Source organism: Lissotriton helveticus, chromosome 9, assembly GCF_964261635.1.
Source record: "Lissotriton helveticus chromosome 9, aLisHel1.1, whole genome shotgun sequence".
NCBI classification, from domain to species: Eukaryota; Metazoa; Chordata; class Amphibia; order Caudata; family Salamandridae; genus Lissotriton; species Lissotriton helveticus.
In genome coordinates this window covers 873,134,307-873,154,367 of record NC_136070.1, presented here as the reverse complement: position 1 = coordinate 873,154,367, position 20,061 = coordinate 873,134,307, and the positions used below count along the sequence as shown (strand labels likewise).

At 44.4% G+C, this 20,061-nt stretch overlaps 1 protein-coding gene across 3 annotated transcripts in view; it reads right to left on the bottom strand.

The window, feature by feature from the left end:
• The window catches only part of LOC144781938 (cytochrome P450 2G1-like), an 878,243-nt gene that overhangs the window by 130,111 nt on the left and 728,071 nt on the right, over positions 1 to 20,061 (bottom strand). For 2 of the 3 annotated variants that reach the window (XM_078661024.1, XM_078661026.1), the window contains exon 7: positions 12,931 to 13,072. In XM_078661024.1, coding sequence (XP_078517150.1) covers positions 12,931 to 13,072 — 142 coding nt within the window. The remainder of the gene's footprint in view (positions 1 to 12,930; positions 13,073 to 20,061) is intronic. The other variant, XM_078661025.1, reaches the window with a different exon arrangement.

Below are 20,061 nucleotides of genomic sequence, written 5' to 3'. Positions count from 1 at the left end.
GCAGCCTCTAGCCTGTAGGGTTAGAGTCTCGGTACTGTCTACACTATGTCCTATATTTTTTTGGTTTTGTGTAATCTTTATCAATCCTAAGGATGTATTCAGATTCTCAGTTTTTTCAAAGGCAAGAAGTCCTTCAAATGTTGAGCCCGTGACTAATTGGTGTAAAGACTGCTGGTCCGGAGACACTGGCTCCAAGTCAAGAGCGTCAACTGTATTCCACGGGGGTGGACTAGTGTAACAAGAGGTCTGTGGGTTATTTGCGACTGAGCTGGGCAATCTAAAACTAGATAAGCAGGGATAGGCGCTGCTGGCTGTTGGACCCCTTTTTCCCCTTTTGCGATCATTGTTGGTCAGTCGACCATGTCTAAACAGTCGAACCTATTCCTTGTGGGGAAACCCCTCCAGCCTTCGGGATTTGGCTGTTCTCTTCTTGGGAACCAAGGGCGGGCATCCCATTCTCTAGACCAGTGACTGTTTCTGTTTCTGTTTCTATTCCAATGCCCCACCTGACTCCAAGGCCAGTCATGGCCGTCCTCCCAGCTGGAAGATTCGCCATAATTAGCAATATTTAATGGAGGGTAGAAGAAGGAAAGACGATGTACATCAATCCCCCCCCTTTTCTCTAGAGCTGGCCAGGAGCAGATATAGTCGACTGCGGAGGGGTCGTCACAGTTGACTATAACACAGTCGCCCTGTATACTTTTTTTTGTCTCACCAATCCAGAACACTCTTCTTATTGAGGTAATTCTGCTAAAGTTTGAAGATTGGAGGGGTCTGTTTTGGCTTAGCCACTGCAATACCTTGTTACGCAGTGACCATGGGGGTTCTTCGACATTATCTGCCAGCTCGGGAACCCCAGTAAGAATGGCAGTGTATGGGGTAGCCTCAGGTGGCAGATGTGTCGAACGCCTATACCTTGCACCTTTCCTACCATCGACCTGGGATTGTGGAGGCAGGCCTTAGTGTGTAATGGCTGTAGGGTCCTTCGGCTTAACTGACTGAGTTTTTCCTTCTGGGAGGCCCAGGGTTACTTGAGAAGTATCTAGAGCACGATTTGATTTTCCCTTCCCATCTATTAGAGTAGGTCTTGGAGTATTTTGTGTGGCCTTCAGGTCAAGTTGTAAATTTACAGCTCTTTCAAGTGGCACGGGCTGTGGTCGGGTGACTGATAAAGAAGGCTGCGCCAATTTACTAACCTCTTTGGGTTTCCCCTCCCCTATGGTAAGTGAGCCTAATGTTTTCTGCGTAAATGCTGGTGTGTTTAATTTTGCTAGTTGTTTTTCGATGTTCATCAGGCTCTTTTCCACGGGTTGTAGATGACGTTTTAGCAGCTCCCCCATGCTTTTTATAAGAAGTTGATGTAGTGTTGCGCATGAGGAGCATGAGTCATGTATACCCTCATGTGTACCCCCCACTGCTCCCAGGCTGTTTAGAATCTCCAACGGGTCTGTGTTCTGAGTTACAGGGATATTATTGACATTTGTGGAGCTAGGAGTGGGCTGATCTAATACAATTGTGTGGGTATTTGTGTTAGAGGGTGGTGTAGATTTGTGTAGGTTTAGGCTATTCTCGTGTGTATTCGTCTCCCTAATCGTCCTTTTAGCTATTGCACCCTCCCGCCTACCCATATGATTCGTCTCTATTGTGTCAGCGTGGGTGTTGGAAAGTTGTAAGTCAGGTGTTCTTTCAAGATCCTCGCTAGAATCTTGAAGTGCAGCCCTCGCTCGTCTCCGCTCGGCAGCCTGGCTCAGATGGCCAGAGAGCGTGGGGGCTGCGGGAGTCAAGCGGTAGGAGTCCACAGGTTGAAAAATGACCCCAGGCAATTTACATGAAAGAGAGTGACAGCACGGGCTTCAGCTACACAGCAGGCAGGCAGAAAGGTTTCCCCCACTCAATGGGGATGATGCCGCTTTTGAGCGCCTCCTGGCGCTATCAGGTGACGCGGCAGAGCGCTGGGGCTTCTGGGGGTTGAAGTGCAGCCCTCGCTCGTCTCCGCTCGGCAGCCCGGCTCAGATGGCCAGAGAGCGTGGGGGCTGCGGGAGTCAAGCGGTAGGAGTCCACAGGTTGAAAAATGACCCCAGGCAATTTACATGAAAGAGAGTGGCAGCACGGGCTTCAGCTACACAGCAGGCAGGCAGAAAGGTTTCCCCAAGCTCCTCACTCATTGAGGATATATTTACCAGAGGCGGCCGGCATGGTTGCGGGAGGGAGGGAGTGGGTGGTCGTGGGCGTGGAATAAAAAAATGAAAAAATATAACGTACCTTACTGCCGGGAATGCAGGGTACCACACCGCCTCCGCTCCCGGACGGTCATGCTGTAAAGGTGCAGCGGCAGCCGGGTCTGTATGTTCATGCTGCAGGAACAGGAAGCAGCCAGTGGGCAGCTTCCCTCCCTGAGGACTTCAGGACACAAGTGGACTTCATCCCCCGAGCAGCAGTGCACCAGGAGCTGCATTTGCAGAGTAGTGTAGAAAGGGGGTGTGACCTCAGACCACCTCTGCATCACAGTTCTGTGTCGCATACTGGAGGTACCTGGTGGGCTAGTTGGTCCCCAGGGACCCTCAGGACTGAAGGGCACTTAATACCCCAACTTAGAACGTGCCAGGAGGCAGGTTTGCAGAGTGGTGGGGAAAGGGGGTGTAGCCTTTGTCCACCTCTCAGCAATCCCAGTGTGTGGGGCTTACTGGAGGTAAGATGTAAGCTAGTTGGCCCCTAAAGGACCCCCAGCAGCAAAAGGGACTTCAATCCCCATCCAAGAGCACACCAGGGAGCTCCTTTGGAGGGTGGTGGGCACAGGGTGCGTGGCCTGCTATGAGTACTTACCAATGCTGCTGTGCGGGACTTAATGAAGGTAATAGGAGGGGTAGTTGGCCTCCAAGGATGCCCTTGGGGGCCAACTACCCCTCTTGTTACCTCCAATAAGTCCCACACAGTGGGATTGCTTAGACATCTTCGGAGGCCATGCCCCCTTTCTCCACCACTCTGCAAACGCGCCTCCTGGCAGACTACGGGATGGGGATGAAGTCCAATTTACTCCTGAGGGACTTTGGGGGCCAAGAAGCCCTTTGGTCCTATGCAGCGGAATCCTGAGCGCTGGTCGGAGGCCCAGCACCCTTTCTCCATCACTTTGCAAACATAACTACTACTTAACGAAACATCTTTCTGCACCTCTGACTTAGAGGTAGTGTTAATCCCCGCCCTATTATGTACTAGGGCCTTACAGAGAAGGTCATGCCAATCACAGGGGAACATCAATGTATAGTGTTCCCTATTGTATATAGGTGTTTTCAGTGTATTCTAAGTGTATTTTAGCATTGCACTGGTTCGAGGCCTAGTTAGTCAGAGTCTGTTGCCACCAGTACCTGTCAGCAAACAGTTGGGTGCACAGGACGACTTTGCAACAAGGCCTCTTTCTGCTCCTCTGTCGGTTCTTTGTGCACATCTCTTCCTTCTTTCTGCACCTTACTTCGCCTTTCTGGCCTCCTGTTGCCTCTTTCTGCATTTCTGTTGCTTTTTCTGCGCCTTTCTTCCTCTTTCTGCACATGTCCTACCTCTGTAGGCATAGTTAGAAATTAGCATTTAAAAAACCTTTGAAATTCACTGAAAAATCACAGGTTTCAGGGACGTTATAGTTAGAAATGAGCATTTAAAAAACCTTAGAAATTCACTGAAAAATCACAGGTTTCAGGGACGTTATAGTTAGAAATGAGCATTTAAAAAACCTTAGAAATTCACTGAAAAAAACACAGGTTTCAGGGAGGTTATATTTAGTTGGACCTTTCACTTGTACGAAACCAGTGAAATTCAGACGTTATAGTTAGTTCAGCTAACTATAACTCGTGCCCCGGCAATGCACTACTGATGACATCACATATTACATCACTCATGACATGGTCTGATGACACCACCTATGACATCTCAAATAACATCACTCATGAAATCATCCATGTGATAATTTGATGCATCTTCTCACACCCTAATTGAACCATTGATACACCCACTCCAAATTACAGACTGCCTTTCTCAAAACCATAGACACTCCAACACCAATAACTACATACCTACTCACTGATTCTTAGGTATACACACCCATCCACTCACTCACCCATACAGTCACTCATACTTTCGGTCACTCATTAATACAGGACTAACATATGAAATCATACAACTATATAGACATACACACTGCCACTCATCCATAGAGTTACTCACACACCTAGTCAGTCATGCACAAAATTAATCCCACTCACATTTATTCACCTATACATGTATACACACACCACCTCACTTACTCATACAGATACTAAGACATACTTATGCTCTTAAACAATAACTGATACAAGCACACACTCATCCATACAGCCACTCTCACAACCACTAACTCTCACTTATAGTCATTTATATACTCCAACACTCACATATACTGCCTTTCACATATGTAGTTACTCACACATGTACCACTGAGACAGGCATTCACTCACCAACACACCCATGCCCATACTCACCCACCCATACAGTCCATCACAGATGCACTCTTGAATCCATACACCCAGTGAATCACCCACTCACACATCTATGCACAGAGTCATACACCCCCACCCACACAAACACTCAGGCACCCATACAGATACTCAGACAATCAATCAATAACCCATATAGACACTCATGGAGCTATTCACAAACCCAGACAGCCGCTTACCCACCAACAGACAGACTGCCACAGACATTCACACAGTTTAGTCACTAACCCATGCATTTAGTAAGATATGTTTAATCACTCACTTATAGAGTCAGTCACATAACTACTAAATCATCCATTCAGACACTCATACACCCACTCATTCTTCAAAACACCTTGGCCTATATATATTAAACATATTTAAACTTTACAGAAATACACATTTACTGGATGATGTCATCAGTGGTGTCACTTGAGATGTCATCAGCAATGTCATCAGTGATGTCGCTGACCATGTCATGAGTGATGTAATATGTGACATCATCGGCAGTGCATTGCGGGGGCTTAAGTTATAGTTAGGTGAAGTAACTATAACGTCCGAATTTCACTGGTTTTGTACGAGTGAAATGTTCAACTAACTATACCGTCCCTGAAACCGTGTTTTTTCAGTAGTATATATATATATATATATATATATATCAATTCATTGCAGGGTGCACAAATTGAAAGAGTCTGTACCCGGAGAAGTTTGAACTCAGGCTTTATTTATCTTTCCTGCCAGCAAAGAGTCTCTGCATACCGTCCATTTCAAATAAGCGCCGGACGCGTTTCAAGACTGACGTCTCTTCATCAGCGGCATGTTGATTTGGAGCTGCTTACACGTTTCCTCACGCGCACCTGGATAAATGCTCACCACTATGGGCGTGGCTTATTGCAGAGCCCTCTGGCTCTTGTAGTGCGCTGTGATTCTTACCCTTGTGGGCGTGCAGGTAGTTCCAATAGTCAGTACAGTAAAATCCCAGTGGATGGAACGGGGTGACTGCAGGTACCCCTTGCCCTGCTTTGCGGTCGATATCCTGGTGAGCGGCTGTTGTCCCGCACCGCGAGCCACTCACTCTCCGCTCCTGTAGATCCCAATGCAGGCAGCATCGGGACAGGACCCACAACTAGGTGGTGAGCCTCCTTCGCGACCGTGACCAGCCGCTAAATAACAATTCATTGCAGGGTGCACAAATTGAAAGAGTCTGTACCCGGAGAAGTTTGAACTCAGGCTTTATTTATCTTTCCTGCCAGCAAAGAGTCTCTGCATACCGTCCATTTCAAATAAGCGCCGGACGCGTTTCAAGACTGACGTCTCTTCATCAGCGGCATGTTGATTTGGAGCTGCTTACACGTTTCCTCACGCGCACCTGGATAAATGCTCACCACTATGGGCGTGGCTTATTGCAGAGCCCTCTGGCTCTTGTAGTGCGCTGTGATTCTTACCCTTGTGGGCGTGCAGGTAGTTCCAATAGTCAGTACAGTAAAATCCCAGTGGATGGAACGGGGTGACTGCAGGTACCCCTTGCCCTGCTTTGCGGTCGATATCCTGGTGAGCGGCTGTTGTCCCGCACCGCGAGCCACTCACTCTCCGCTCCTGTAGATCCCAATGCAGGCAGCATCGGGACAGGACCCACAACTAGGTGGTGAGCCTTCTTCGCGACCGTGACCAGCCGCTAAATAACAATTCATTGCAGGGTGCACAAATTGAATTGATATATATATATATATATATATATATATAATATATATATATATATATATATATATATATAAAATATATAATATATATATTATATACTGGTGGTCGCCAGTAGGTAGTTATAGTTAGGTCCTAGTTCCATGGGAAATCCACAACATTCTATTTGGAATAACTTTGGCGCTGGTGGACGAATCTTCGCGAATTTCTCCAAGAAAATGGCCCTTTCCGTTCCGCTCCTTTCCTGAACGTTTGGGGGTGATTCATCAAGTGGGGGCTGAGAAAAAAGGGGGCTCCCAAAACGTGTTTTCCCCATGCAATTTTCCATAGGGACCTTTAGCCAGGGCTACAGGCTGAACGAAATTAAACCAAATTTGGCAGAGAGGTAGAGTTTGGTTCGCAGATTGTGCTTCTTGTTAAATGGTGTAAATCCATTCAGTAGTTCCTGAGAAAATCAAAATTAAAATCATAGTGATATATAGAGACGAAGTACGGCACGCGTACGGAAATACGAGCTGCATGCTGATTGGATGTCAACTGTCTGTCAACACTCCAAACCAGGAAGTGTTGGCAGCCATCTTGTGCCTTGGTAGCACCGAGTCACAAGAAAATTGTAAAAGAAAGTTGAAAAGTAAGGAAAGGGGGTACGGTAGAAACATGTTGACCCTCTAGGCCTGCTCAGGGGGTCCCACATGGATCTTTAGGCCCAAATTCTTTTTGTATGGTACTCATACGCGGTAGAAAAGGAAAAAAAACTAGAAGTCCGTTTTATTCTTAATTAGCTCCCGGAGGGGCCAAATCCTGGGGGCAATTTTTTCTATAATGGGGGGCTTGTAAGGTGCTCCGGGGAATGCCACCCCCCGGGGTTTTATTTTGAAGTATGTGGGGGGATAACAGCCCCCCTACATGCCCCGGGGACCGCCACCTTCCTGGGGCTGTAATATTTGAAATAGCGTGGTCCTTGACGTCACGGACCCCCCAGCCCTGGGGACCACCACCTCTCGGGGCCTTTTAATGTTGGGAGGGGGTCAGGCGGCCTCCCTCCTGAAGCCCTTGATGGTGCTGGGGTCCGACACCTCCCAGGGCCGGCTCCTGCAGTGTCCCGGGGTGCCTACCCCTGGGACACTGCTGTTTGCTATGGTAGGGCGGGAGCGTCGCGGTTTCCACTTTAGCACAGCAAATCGCTTTCCTATATGAAAGAGAGAGCAAGTTAATATGCTGTCTTTTTTAAGTAGGAAAGCAGATTGCTTTTTGTTAGAGAGAAGAGCATATAAACTGCTCTCTCTGACAAATCAATGCCGGCTCTCGAACGACGCGGGGAGCTGGCTGGGACCGTGGGGGTATTGGGCTTCCTCACAAGGTCCCAAATGTTATTTTTTGAGTCCTGGGGGATGGGGTCCCTTTGCATCTCCTTAAACATTCATGTGGCGACGCGCTCTAGTTTACCAGAGCGTGTGCCCAGTGCTTTCTGAGAACATAGGAGGCCACGGGAGTTGCCGCGAGTCTAGCAATGGGCAAGTAGCGTTCCCGGCGCTCGGGACATTAAATCCTCACATTCTTAACTCCGTGTCCATGTGAATATTAGGAGCAGATCATTATAATTCTGTTTTTTTTTTTGTTTTGTTTTTTTTTATTTTTAAAACCAAAAAAATGGAACTAGAACTCAAAAAGTGTCCAACAGGAATAAAAGAATGAAAAAAACTAAACTAATGTTGAGGACAGTGATGCTCCTGCTTCCTGTGTTTTATCAGGTCAAATGCCTGTTCCCCATTACACAAAAGTTTATTGCAATAAATGCATGGAATTTTAACTTTAGCAAAATCAGGATCAATTTGTGGGTGTGGACTGCTTGCTGAAAATGCTGGTGCAGCAGTTGATGTGCTTGGTGCAGCAGCAGGTGGGTTGTCCTGCAACCTCCGTGTTGCAGCTCGAGCAAAGTTGTTGAGGCACAAGTTCTTCACGTGTTGCTCCATATTTGCTGTGCCAAAGGAGTATTTTTTAGATGGATCACCCCTTAAAAGAGTTGTTTGGCAAATTTTACAGGTTACTTTTGGAGCATTAGCCTTTTTTTGCCCTTCTGGAAAAGTAAAAAACTGCCAAATTAGAGCTTCTTTCCTCTTCTTTGGAGGTTCTTCAGGAATGAAATATTCCTCTGAAGACTGGCTGGAAGATGAGTCCATTGCTGTTATTATGGTAATCTTCCTTCTATTTGACAAGTTTCTCAGAAGAGATGCTTCTTCTTAGAAAGTCAAAGTAGAATGATTAAAATGGGATGGAACTTTCAACAGTTGGAATAGGAAGTGTTATGAACCAATCAAATCTCTTCTTTTAAAGTCACATGGTTTTGCGTACGCTGTGTTTACGGTGCTCTTACGATGAGAGTACGCATGCCGTTCCACCGTGAATTGTGTAATTGCTTTTAAAAGTAATACACAATTGTTCAAAGTTTAAAAAAACTATTTTCATAACTACTCTATATAATGCGTTCTGTTAGTATGTTCATTAAATACATAAATATATGTTTTTAAACAATTAAAAACATTTGCGTCCTTCGCGTATGGGGCGCCATACATGACGTCACATGGAAGGTTTGATGCGACGCGTAACATGAAAGCATATTCGTAGCGTATGCTGAGAATGATTAGCAGTACAAACTACGGTGCGATCACTCTCTCACTGTCAAATCAGAGCACAGGGCGCGCTATGAGAATGGTTACAAGTGGTCACTCATTGGAGATCCGATTCAGCTGTGTGGCTTATCCACAGTATAATAACGTTACCTTTTAGCCTGTTCAAGTTTGAGGTTTGCATGAAATACTATGCTATAGGCAGATATGGATCTTTAGGCAGCACTTATCCCCATGAAGCTTGGTTATTATCATTTACATATAGGTGCCTGAGTGAGGGAAAAGAAGTTTACCTTAATGGCGAGGATTGCACAATAGCACTAGATCACTCCTTAATTTGTAGTCACATACAATTGCATGGCTCTTGTAATCAAGATGCGCCTAATTTGGCCTGAGTTTTGAAAAGCACTCCGTCACCTGCTATCATGCAACGTTCAGTTTACTGGCAAACGGGAGTTATTTATTTGAAATAATGCAGATTGTTGTGCGATGTTAGCAGGCATCGCTTACATGATTATGGTAACTGAGCATGTGGTTTGCTATAAAAAAGTTGTGTTTACTCCTCAGCATGGGAAGCTGGATGTTTCCATCTGGCCGTCGATTCCGACCTTGAAAGCAGAGTCAACCAAATGAGCCGTATAAGAGCGCTATTGTCTCAAAAAGAGGTTGTTCTTACATCTGCTAGAGAAACATTTGTCCTTCATGTAGCAAACACGCGCACAGAAGTGCATGCTTTGTTAAGTTAAATACAGACGTGCCCCTGCATTTTGGGGAGTTAATTCAGACTATCTTTAATGCGTCCTCGACTACGGGGTTACTTTACTTTTTAAAAGTTATAAGCACTGGCCTTGTGACTTCTTTTCAAACTATATTTGGTGTCTTGTCTGCATTTTTTCATTCGATTTTTTCCAGCATCTTTGGTGGATTCCCCTTAATACTCGAATGAGTTGCCAGTGTGCTTCTATTAATTTGTTTACCTAAATATTGATGCACATCCTGCAGCACACGACAATATTTCTCGGCTGTTGCTGCTCCGCAACCGAATGCTTACTTATTACGGAGCGCTGCCTCTGGCTACATTGAGTGCAGCTTATGGATTATCGTTTTGATTTTCCTTTTTCACATGCGTTCAACCTGTCTTCCATTGCCTGAGCTGGGTTTTGGCTGGGCCCTGGATTTGTGTCTCTGCAGTACGGTGTCTCCCAACGCGGATTATGACCAGCTGATGAGCCCCTTAGTGGTTCATGACTTGCTCTGTTCTGGCGGCGGGATTATGGCCTTAGCAGCGATACATGGAATAATGGGACGTTGGAATGTTTTTGCAGCGGCACATGACTTCTTGGCACGCAGTTACATTGAAGATGACCCGAGTTTTCCTCCGATGGTGATAGAGGCTCCGGTCGTTGAGGAACATGTATGTTCATTCCCACTATTGAATTGGATGGCTGAAATGTTTTCAGATGAGAACAATGACTTCCTCTTGGAGGCTGTTGCTACATACTGTGCTCATATGCTGTTGGAATAAGACTCTTTGATTTTTCTACCTATTCTTTATTATTTAGTTACTGCTTTCTATGAAACAGCGAATAATTTTGTTTGCAAATTTGAACTTATCTCTGCTTTTCAGGCTTGGACTCTGCGTTCGTAATTCGCCCACGTTTATATCATGTACTTTGATCAAGGAAGGGTGCTGTGGGGCTGAGCCTTGCACTCACACCGTGTTAAGTTAGCATGGCTTTATTAGAAGCTTAAACGCCATTTTTACTTTCCTGCTCTTCTTTCCACACGACACACACTTGCGATATTGTTTAGTGAAGGCTGAGTATTTCGCTTCACATGAGAATATTTTGTTATGCTACATTTGTAGACTGCCTCGCTAGTTTAGTGTGAATAGTGAGCATGGAACATCAAGGTTATCTTGGACACTGTGTCTGTTATTCAGAATGATCCTCGCACGTTCGAGCCATAACACATATGCCGCTGTGGCCACCTCTGATACTGGTGCATTTAATAATGCACTGTGCAGGCATGTTTACACACAGTTGTAGAACATTTGTATCCTGACAGTTTGTGCAGAACTCAATGTGATCCACTACTGCTGAGTACCAGAGGTATGGGTCCGCCCATGTAATCCTATGAGACCTTCTGTAGTTATAAACTAACCTGCTAGCTAGGGAGGGTGAAATCTATTTCCCTTCAGCATTAAAAGATGCTTTTTCCCTTTGTATTTTATGGGATAGCAACAATGCTGACAACCTTGCTTCTTATAATATATTTACTTGTATTATCTAAGGTACTGCGCATGAGATTACGGCGTTAGAAATAAACATTTCAAACTTGCACGTGTCTTTATTTACTCCTTGTTTTGGACTGTTGTAAGACTATAACGAAAGAGTGCTCTTGTTATCCACCTTACTTGAGGTAACCTAAGTCGCATGTTCTGGGTTGACTAGTCATTGATGTTTTTGCTATAGGACGAAGAACCAATGAGTCACTGATTGCTAGTCTCTTAGGGGGTTTGGGTACTAAGGTGGGTTTTGGAACACCGTAATTCACTGAGGTCCTAAGTCTTTATGCACAGTTCTGTGTAGGAGCAGAATCCCTGCAACAGTAGTTACAACAAAAAAGCTCGATAAAGGGCTTTGAGTTTGAATCAGAATATGAAATTGAAGAATAATTGATAACCCCAGCCGAGAAAGGGAGCAAGTGTGCAAATTTCACTGTGCCTTCGGCCGGGGTAGTTGTTACAATAAAAAGACTTGATAAAGGCCTGCACTTTGAATAGGAATATGAAATAGAAGAATACTTGATAATCACAGCTAAGGAATGCAGCAAGTAGTTGTGTGTATGTGTGGATGATGTGTTGATTGAGTGGAAGATGAAAAAGGTGAAAAATAAGAAAGGCTGGAGACACGCAAACTACCCACTGCCTTGTCAGTGAAGTGGATCTTTGGATTTCCAGCTCATTACACAGATAGGGTGTTGGATTCTGCAGTGGGAGCAAGAGAAATGAGTACCACATCTAAGGAAGCAAGCTAGTGCACTCAGTGTGCAGTAGAAAGGATGCAAGAAAGGACGCAAGTGTGCAAATTACCCACTGCCATTCACCGGTAGTAGTTACCAAGAAGACTGAATACAGGGCCTGCACTTTGAATTTGAATTAACGAAGAATAATTGATAACCCCAGCCAAGAAAGGCAGCAAGTAGGTGTGTGTATGTGTGGATGATGTGTTGATTGAGCGGAAGATGAATAAGGTGAAAAATAAGAAAGACTGCAGACATGCAAACTTTCCACTTCTTTGTAAGGGAAGTGGGTGTTTAGTTTTCTAGTGCATATATATATATATATATATATGTATATATATATATATATATATTCACTGAAAAAACATAGGTTTCACACATGTTATAGTTAGGAATTAGCATTTAAAAAACCTTGCAAATTCACTGAAAAAACCATAGGTTTCACACACGTTATAGTTAGGAATTATCATTAAAAAACCTTGCAAATTCATTGAAAAAACCATAGGTTTCACACGTTATAGTTAGCTGGACGTTTCACTCATACAAAACCTTTGAAATTCCCCCATTATAGTTAGTTCAGCTAACTATAACTCGCGCGCCCGCAATCCACTGCTGATGACATCACATATTACATCACTCATGACATGGTCAGTGACATATATATATACTGACTCCACCCTAGCCATGAGTGTATTTCATGTTCTATGTCTTAGTATAAACAAAGAGTAGAAAACTGATAAGGATCACTTGGGCTGCTCATTTGTTGCCTACCTATGAAACACACAAAAATACAATTTCCAAAAAGAAAATGTGGGCTTCCAGTACTGCATGCTTGTCAACTGTCAACTTTCAACTGACCAACATATATCTGTAAACAGTCAAAACAACAATTCAATTCACAGATTATTGGGCATGCACACATGTGCAATGCTTTACTCATACAAACCTGACTGCATTTTTCTGAAAATATGTTGTTTACTCCGGCGGAGTACTAAATTAGGTATTTGGTAGAGTCGCTATGAATTACAACATAGCCAGCATGATTGGTAAAAGGAAACAATACAAAACCTCAATAAAATTACCTTTCACTTCTGGGTATTTTAGAAGAATCAGGCACCCATATGTCAGGGTAGAGGCAACAGTTTCAGCCCCCGCAAAGAATATCTGCAGGGTACTGGCCAATAGATTTATCATGTTAAATTCTGTTGCTGGATTCTGCTTTTCCTTAGAAAGGAGAGAAAAAGTATGAAGAGTTACAAATTACATATTTTAGAGAACAAAATGTTACACTTTTCCCAACTTATGTTTACCTCAATGTTCCTTTATTGCATGCATTCAAATAAGCAGCCTTTGGAAACGGTTGGACACTGCTTGATTTATTGAAACCAGCCATCCAGTTCTCCACCTAGATTCCACCACCACAGTATAGATACAACAGTCTAGAAGTCATCACAGAAGTAGGTGTCAGGCCAGTTCTTTGCAGCCTATAAGCAATAAGGCAATAATGCCCCACCAGGTACCTCCAGTAAGCACCACAGGGCTTCATTGCAGAGAGGTGTAAAAAGGGACATGGCCTCGGACCACCTCTCCGCAACGCAGCCCTGTGGTGCATACTGGAGGAACCAGGTGGGCTATTTGGCCCCAAGGGACCCTCAGTATTCAAGGGGACTTAATCCCCCGATTTACAATGTGCCAGGGGGTGCATTTGCACACTTGCTATGTCAGACCCCTCCCTCTCCCTGCATCACTGTGCAAACATGCCCCCTGGCACGTTGTAAATTGGGGGGTTTATTCCCCTTGAGTCCTGAGGGTCCATGGGGGCCAACCAGCCCACCAGGTACTTCTAGTAAGTGCCATAGAGCTGCGTTGCAGAGAGGTGTAAAAAGGGGCATGGCCTCTCAACACTTCTCTACAACGCAGCCCTGTGGCGCCACAGAGCTGCATTGCAGAGACGTGTACTGGAGGTACCTGGTGGGTTAGTTGACCCCAGAGACCCTCAGTATTGAAGGGGAATTATTTCCCCAACTTACAACGCGCCAGGGGTCGCGTTCGCTGAGTGCTGCAGGGAGGGGGCGGGGCTTAGCCACAATGCTGGCTTTTTTATTATTTTTTTTATTTTACAAGGGGGGCTGTGTGCCCTCCCCTTATTTTACATTATTTGGGGTCCTGGAAACCCCATCCCCAGGGCCTGCTCTAGGTTTTTTACTTTTTTTAAAAACAAAATAGAAAGGGGCCGCGCAGCCCCCCTCCCGAGGCCAATTTTGGGCCCGGGGTCCGCATCCCCGGGGCAGGCCACACATATATATTTTTTTAATATATTTTTTAAGGAGGGTTCTACATGGCCCCCCTCCTGAGGCCTCTATTGGCCCCGGGGACCCCATCTCCTGGGGCAGTGCCTCTTTTATTTATTTATTTTTATTGAGGGAGGGGGACCGCGTGGTCCCCTCCTGGGCCACTTTTAGCCCCGAGGACCACATCCCCAGGGCCTGGCCACTCCGTTGGGGACCATGGGGGGTGCCCCAATACCCCCACAGTCCCTGCTGGCTCCTTGCCTGCTGCGGGAGACGGCATTGCTTTTCCACACGGGGAGCCGCTAACATGCAGCTCCCCTTGTGGAAAAGCAATCTACTTTGGATTTTGGAAGTGAGAGCGGGAAACCTGCTCTCGCTTCCAAAATCCAAAGCAAGTTTGCTATGACAGGGAGGGAGCTGCACGGCTCCCGCCCTGCCATAGCAACCAGCAGTGTCCTGGGGGTGGGTACACTGGGACACTGCAGGAGCTGGCCCTGGGGCAGTGGTGGTCCACAGGGCCATCAAGGGCTCCTGGAGGGGGGCCACGCAGCCCCCCTCCCAACATGTGTAAAGCCCCGGGGAGATGGTGGTCCCGGGGGCCCGCTACAAACCCCCAAATGTTAACATTATGTTCCCCCGGGGAGGTGGTGGTCCCCAGGGCAGTGTGGAGGGGTTTGCGCCCCCCAACACTAATTATTTTTTTAGCTCGGGGAGGTGGCGGTCCCTGATGATCAGGGGGGCCCATGAGGACCCTGCTTATTTAGATAAATGCTCCGGGAGGTGGTGGTCCCCGGAGCCGCGGTGTGGGGGTTAGGACCCCCACGCATTTCTTTAGAAAGCCCTGAGGAGGTGGTGGTCCCTGGGGCTACGGGGGTTAAATGCCCTCTGCATTTAATTGAATAAGTCCCGGGGAGGTGGGGGGGGGCCCTGCGGGCCCCAAAACGTAATTTATGAGTGCCCCTGGGACCGGGCCAACCTAGGGGCTTTTTGAAAACAAAGCGTGGGAGCACTCTTCTCTTTTTTTTTTTACTTTAGGTCTGGATTTGTGCACCGAGCCGAAATTAGGCCGATTTGTAAAACAAAATGCTTTTTATTGGACTGGGGGTCCTTGTGGGACCCCTGAGCAGGCCTAGGGGGTCAGGGTGTTTTTACCCTGCCCCTTTTCTTGTTTTTCATGCTTAATTCTCTGTTTTCTTGTGACTCGGTTCTACGGAGTCACAAGATTGCCGCCAACAATTCCTGGTTTGGAGTGTTGACAGCCAATTTGAATAAAGCTCATGGTCGGGAGGGTTTGCGAATCCACCGCGGCCATAGATATCAAAACTTTCATTTTTTTAATTTCTCAGCAACTACTGAACGGATTTACACCATTTAAAAAAAAGTTCGGTTTCTGAACCAAGCACTACCTTTTTTTCCAAATTTGGTGTACACCCGTTCAGTAGTTCGGGCTATAGCCTGTCTCAAAATTGCCTATGGAAATGAACACACGCAAAATGCCTTTTGGGACCCCACTTTTTTCTCAGCCCCTGCTTTTTGAATCACTCCCAAACTTTCAGGATAGGAGCTGACTTGGATAGACTTTTTTTTTTAGAATTTTGTGAAGATTCGTCAAACAACGCCACAGTTATTAGCAAATCAAACACCGCTTTTCCTATGGAAACTAGGTTCTAATTATAACTACCTATATAAACTACTGATGGTCATCAGTAGGTAGTTATAATTAGGATCTAGTTTCCATAGGAAAAACATTTTTTGACTTGGCTATAACTGTGGCGTCGTTTGATCAATCTGCATGAAATTTTGCCCAAAAAGGGTCATGGTGGGTACTATAGATTGGGAAAGTTTAGGGGTGATCCGTGCAGTGTGGACTGAGTATTTGGAGTGTGAAATAAAGTTGAGTTTGTAATGTAAATTTCCATATGAACCTTTAGCCACTTCCTCAACCAGAACCGCTGAAAGGACTTACACCAAATTTGGCAGGGACGTTGGTTCAAGGAAGTGCCTTTATCTGCTCAGTAGTTTTAAGTTTAAAATTATAGTAATATCTCTGGTCATGAAGTCTTTGCGAATAAATATAACTCGTCCAGGGAAATGCACTGCTCTGATTGGCTGCCAACACTTCAACCAGGAAGTCTTGGCAGCCATCTTGGGGCTCGGCTTCAAGCCGAGTCCCACAAAAAAGTCAAACTAAAGAAGAAAAAAAATTGCCCCAAATTCACAATGTTAAATTATGAGGTGTGGATTGTATATCAGTGGTGTTTTATGTAATTGTGTTGTTGATTTGTGTTATGTTGTTTCTTGTTGAATTATGTGGTGTGTAATGGAAATGTGTTCAGTTTATTTGTGTGATGTGTAACTGTCCAATTGTGTGTATGAATAGATAATATTTAAAAGTTTAAATATGCACAAACCCCCTCATATAATTACTGTCGCTGTGGATTTCGAATGTTGTTTTTTGTTCCCTGTTCATTTAAACCTTTTATATTTTTTCCAAATAACAATATATATTGAGTTTAGACAAACTAACAGATAAATCCTACAAAGTGACCCCCAACAGGATTTAGTGCATGATTTGTAATTGATAGAGACCTCTAAGGCAAAAGCATGTGCTTTAGAAAATAAAGCAAAAGGAGAGTTAGAGATATTGGTGTTGTAATTGTGTTTTACCTATATGTTATGGAGTGGAGTGGATATACATGGTGTGTAGTGAAATAGTGTGTGTTGGTTTGGAATGGTTAGTTGTGGCATTGTGTGGCGTGGCTTTATGTGGTGTGCAGTGGGTTTGTGTAGTGGAATTATGTGGTATGGTGTTCTGTGGAATTCTGTGAATAGCAATTATGTGGTATTGATTGTATTGTAATTATGTGGACTGGAATTGTGTATCATGGAGTGTAAGTATGTGGAATGGTATTTTGGGTTGTGCAGTGTTCAGTAGTGGAACTTAATTATGTGGTGTGCCCGGCGAATTTTGTGGTATGATGCAATATGTGGTGTGGATAGAATGTATGTGGTGTATTATGTAATTGTGTTGTTGAGTCCAATTATGTGGTTTATTGTTGAAATATGTCTCCACAAAAAGCACAAGGTTTGTTTGGGGATTTATGACTGCTGCCTTGAAAATTGCCTTTGAGTTAGTAAAGGAATGTGTAGATATGGAATCTGGTATGAGTTATGTAGGTGCGTCTACGATAGCTAGCTGCAAAGATTGCCAAAGTGAACTGTTGTGCCCAGTAAGCAATAGTGATGTTGGATGCTGTAGTAGGCAGAATAAAAATGTAAATGACACAACAACAGACCAGTGACTGATGAGAGCAGGCTGGATACCCCTACAAGTGAGTAGATTATACATATTATTTTAGTTAAACAAAAGTCTTGGCTAACACTAGAACTAAAAACGTCAGTGCATTTTTAAAGCCGACGAAAAGGTGTTTTTCTGAACATCTGTGCCTTTTGGGACATTTGATGAGTGGTTCAAACATGATATACCTTTTAAACCCACAGTGTTCAAATGCGCTCTTCCATAGAAAAAGGCCTCTTGCAAGTTTTTTAGAATGTTGAGCTGGTAAACAGCTTGCGAAAGCAAACGCAGGTGTAAATATTGCACAAGTTTTGTAATACATTAAAATACTGTGAGATGGGATTGGATGAGAAACCAAGTCTCATGATGTGCCAACCAACAGAACAACTGATTTTTGCGCTCCATCTTTGATGAGGTATCATTTAAGTGCTATCCAGAGGCAAAGGTCACAACACACGTTCACTCTTACTTTCCGCATTTCTTAAATAAACGTTCCAAACGCCTCATGAATGTAGAAATCGAATACAAAAGAGCTACTTCAGCATTCAGTCCCAGAAGCACACATCTCTTAGCTAGGCAGACCTCATAGAAGCACTTGAACACAAAGCTTCCTATCCGGCTGCCCTGTATAATGAGAAGAAAGTGACCTTCTCAGTTTCTACTTCACACAATAAGAAAGCATGTGGTGTGAAACAGAGGTAGTCGAGTACCTATAGTATACTTTACATGTGTCATCTTGTCCCTAAGAAGGCAAGGACACTCTCATCGAGGTCTCCATGAAGATGGTATAACTCAGAAGAGTGGCATGATGGGAGTCGGTCTTTCATTTTAGATTAGGCCTGGCATTACAAGCTCTGCTTCTCTAATGAAAGTGGTAGAGAAAAGTGAGGCTTAAAAATTGTTGACAGATGTTTAACCTCTATCCGAGTCCATGTAAGTCTTGCAAAGGTACACTGCATGAAGGCCGTAGATAGTGAGGTGTGTGCTTTAAACTGAAAGCGCAATCTCTCGAATTTGAGAGTCTGACCGCAACCATGCCTCAGATATATCTACACTTCCACATGGAGTCTGACTTGTGGTGCAGCTGATGACCCTAACTTGAAAACTATAAAGTCTATTATACGTATGCACAAATCTTGTCAGAGTTACTTCAGCATTCTGTCCCAGAATCACAGATGACTTAGCTAGGCAGGCATCATGGAACCACTTGAACACACAGGTTCATACCCTGCTGCCCTGAATAATGAGCAGAAATTGGTCCATACAGCTTCTACTACACACATTTAGAGAGCATGCGGTTTGAAACAAAGGTAATGTAGTACTTATAGACTTCTTTGCATGTGTCATCTTGCCCCATAAAAGGCACTGACACACTCACTGAGGTTTCTAGAAAGATGCTGACACTCACAAGAGTGGCACAACAGGAGTCAGTCTTTCAATTTCTGTTAGGCCTGGCATTTTGAGCTCTACCTCTCTAATGAAAATGTAGAGAAAAGTGAGGTTTAAAAGATTTTGCCACATATATTAAGCTGTATCTTAGTTCATTTAATTATCTGCAATGGCATACTGCAGGTACGCTATAGGCAGTGAGGTCTGTGCTTTATAGTGAGGTGTGCGCTTTAAACTGAAAGCATACTGTCTCAATTTTGAATGTCTGACTGCTACCATGTGTTAAGTATGTCTGACACGTGTAGTGCAGCTGATGACCCTAACTTAAAAGCTATTCAGCCTATCTTACCCCTGTACACATTTTGTCACAGCTATGTCAGCATTCAGTCCCAAAAGCACTGATCTGTTTGCTAGGCAGACGTCACAGAAGCATTTGAACACATAGGTTTATACCAAACTGCCTTCTATAATGAGCGAAAAGTGATCCATGCAGCTTCTACTACACACATTTAGAGGGCATGTGGTGTGAAACAGAAGTAATCTACTGCCTATAAGCTTCTTTACGTCTGTTGTCTTAGCCCAAAGAAGGCACTGAGACACTTATTGAGGTCTCTAGAAACATTCTGAGAGTAAGTCTTGGTGGTGAACTCCACTTGGCTTGCAGAGTATGCAGAGTTTTCCTCACTCCGAGTTACACAGAGTTCTGGAAAACTCTGGTCCATAGAGCGGAGCGGAATTTTTTCCTCACTCGCGCTCATCAACATCAAGTTGGCAAGCAAGGGAAATCCACCTCCCTGTGTGATTGGTCCTCATTTGTGCTTGTCAAAGTTACGTTGGTGAGCGTGAGGAAGGGAAATCAACCGCCAGACGAGATTTCTCAAAGCGGACGGTCTGATTTCTCAATGGAAGTCTCTGCATATGCTTGCGACTGCTCGCATTGAGAAACCGTCTGTTTGCATTGAGAAAGCTGCTGCTCTGGTAGAATAACACAAGAACAAATTGTCCCAGTAGGAATTATTTACACAATATTTTTCATTCAATATTAGTCACCGCAGTGATCTTATACTCAAAAAAGCAGCAAGGAGATTACAGTATAATACTGTTATTTTATTTTGTTTTTATCAAAAAAAAATTCTGGCAACAAAAATACTACACAATATATACACTTTGTTTTCTTGTAGTATTAGACACCTTATGTTTTTTTACATGGAGAATCACACTACCATGTGAAAGAA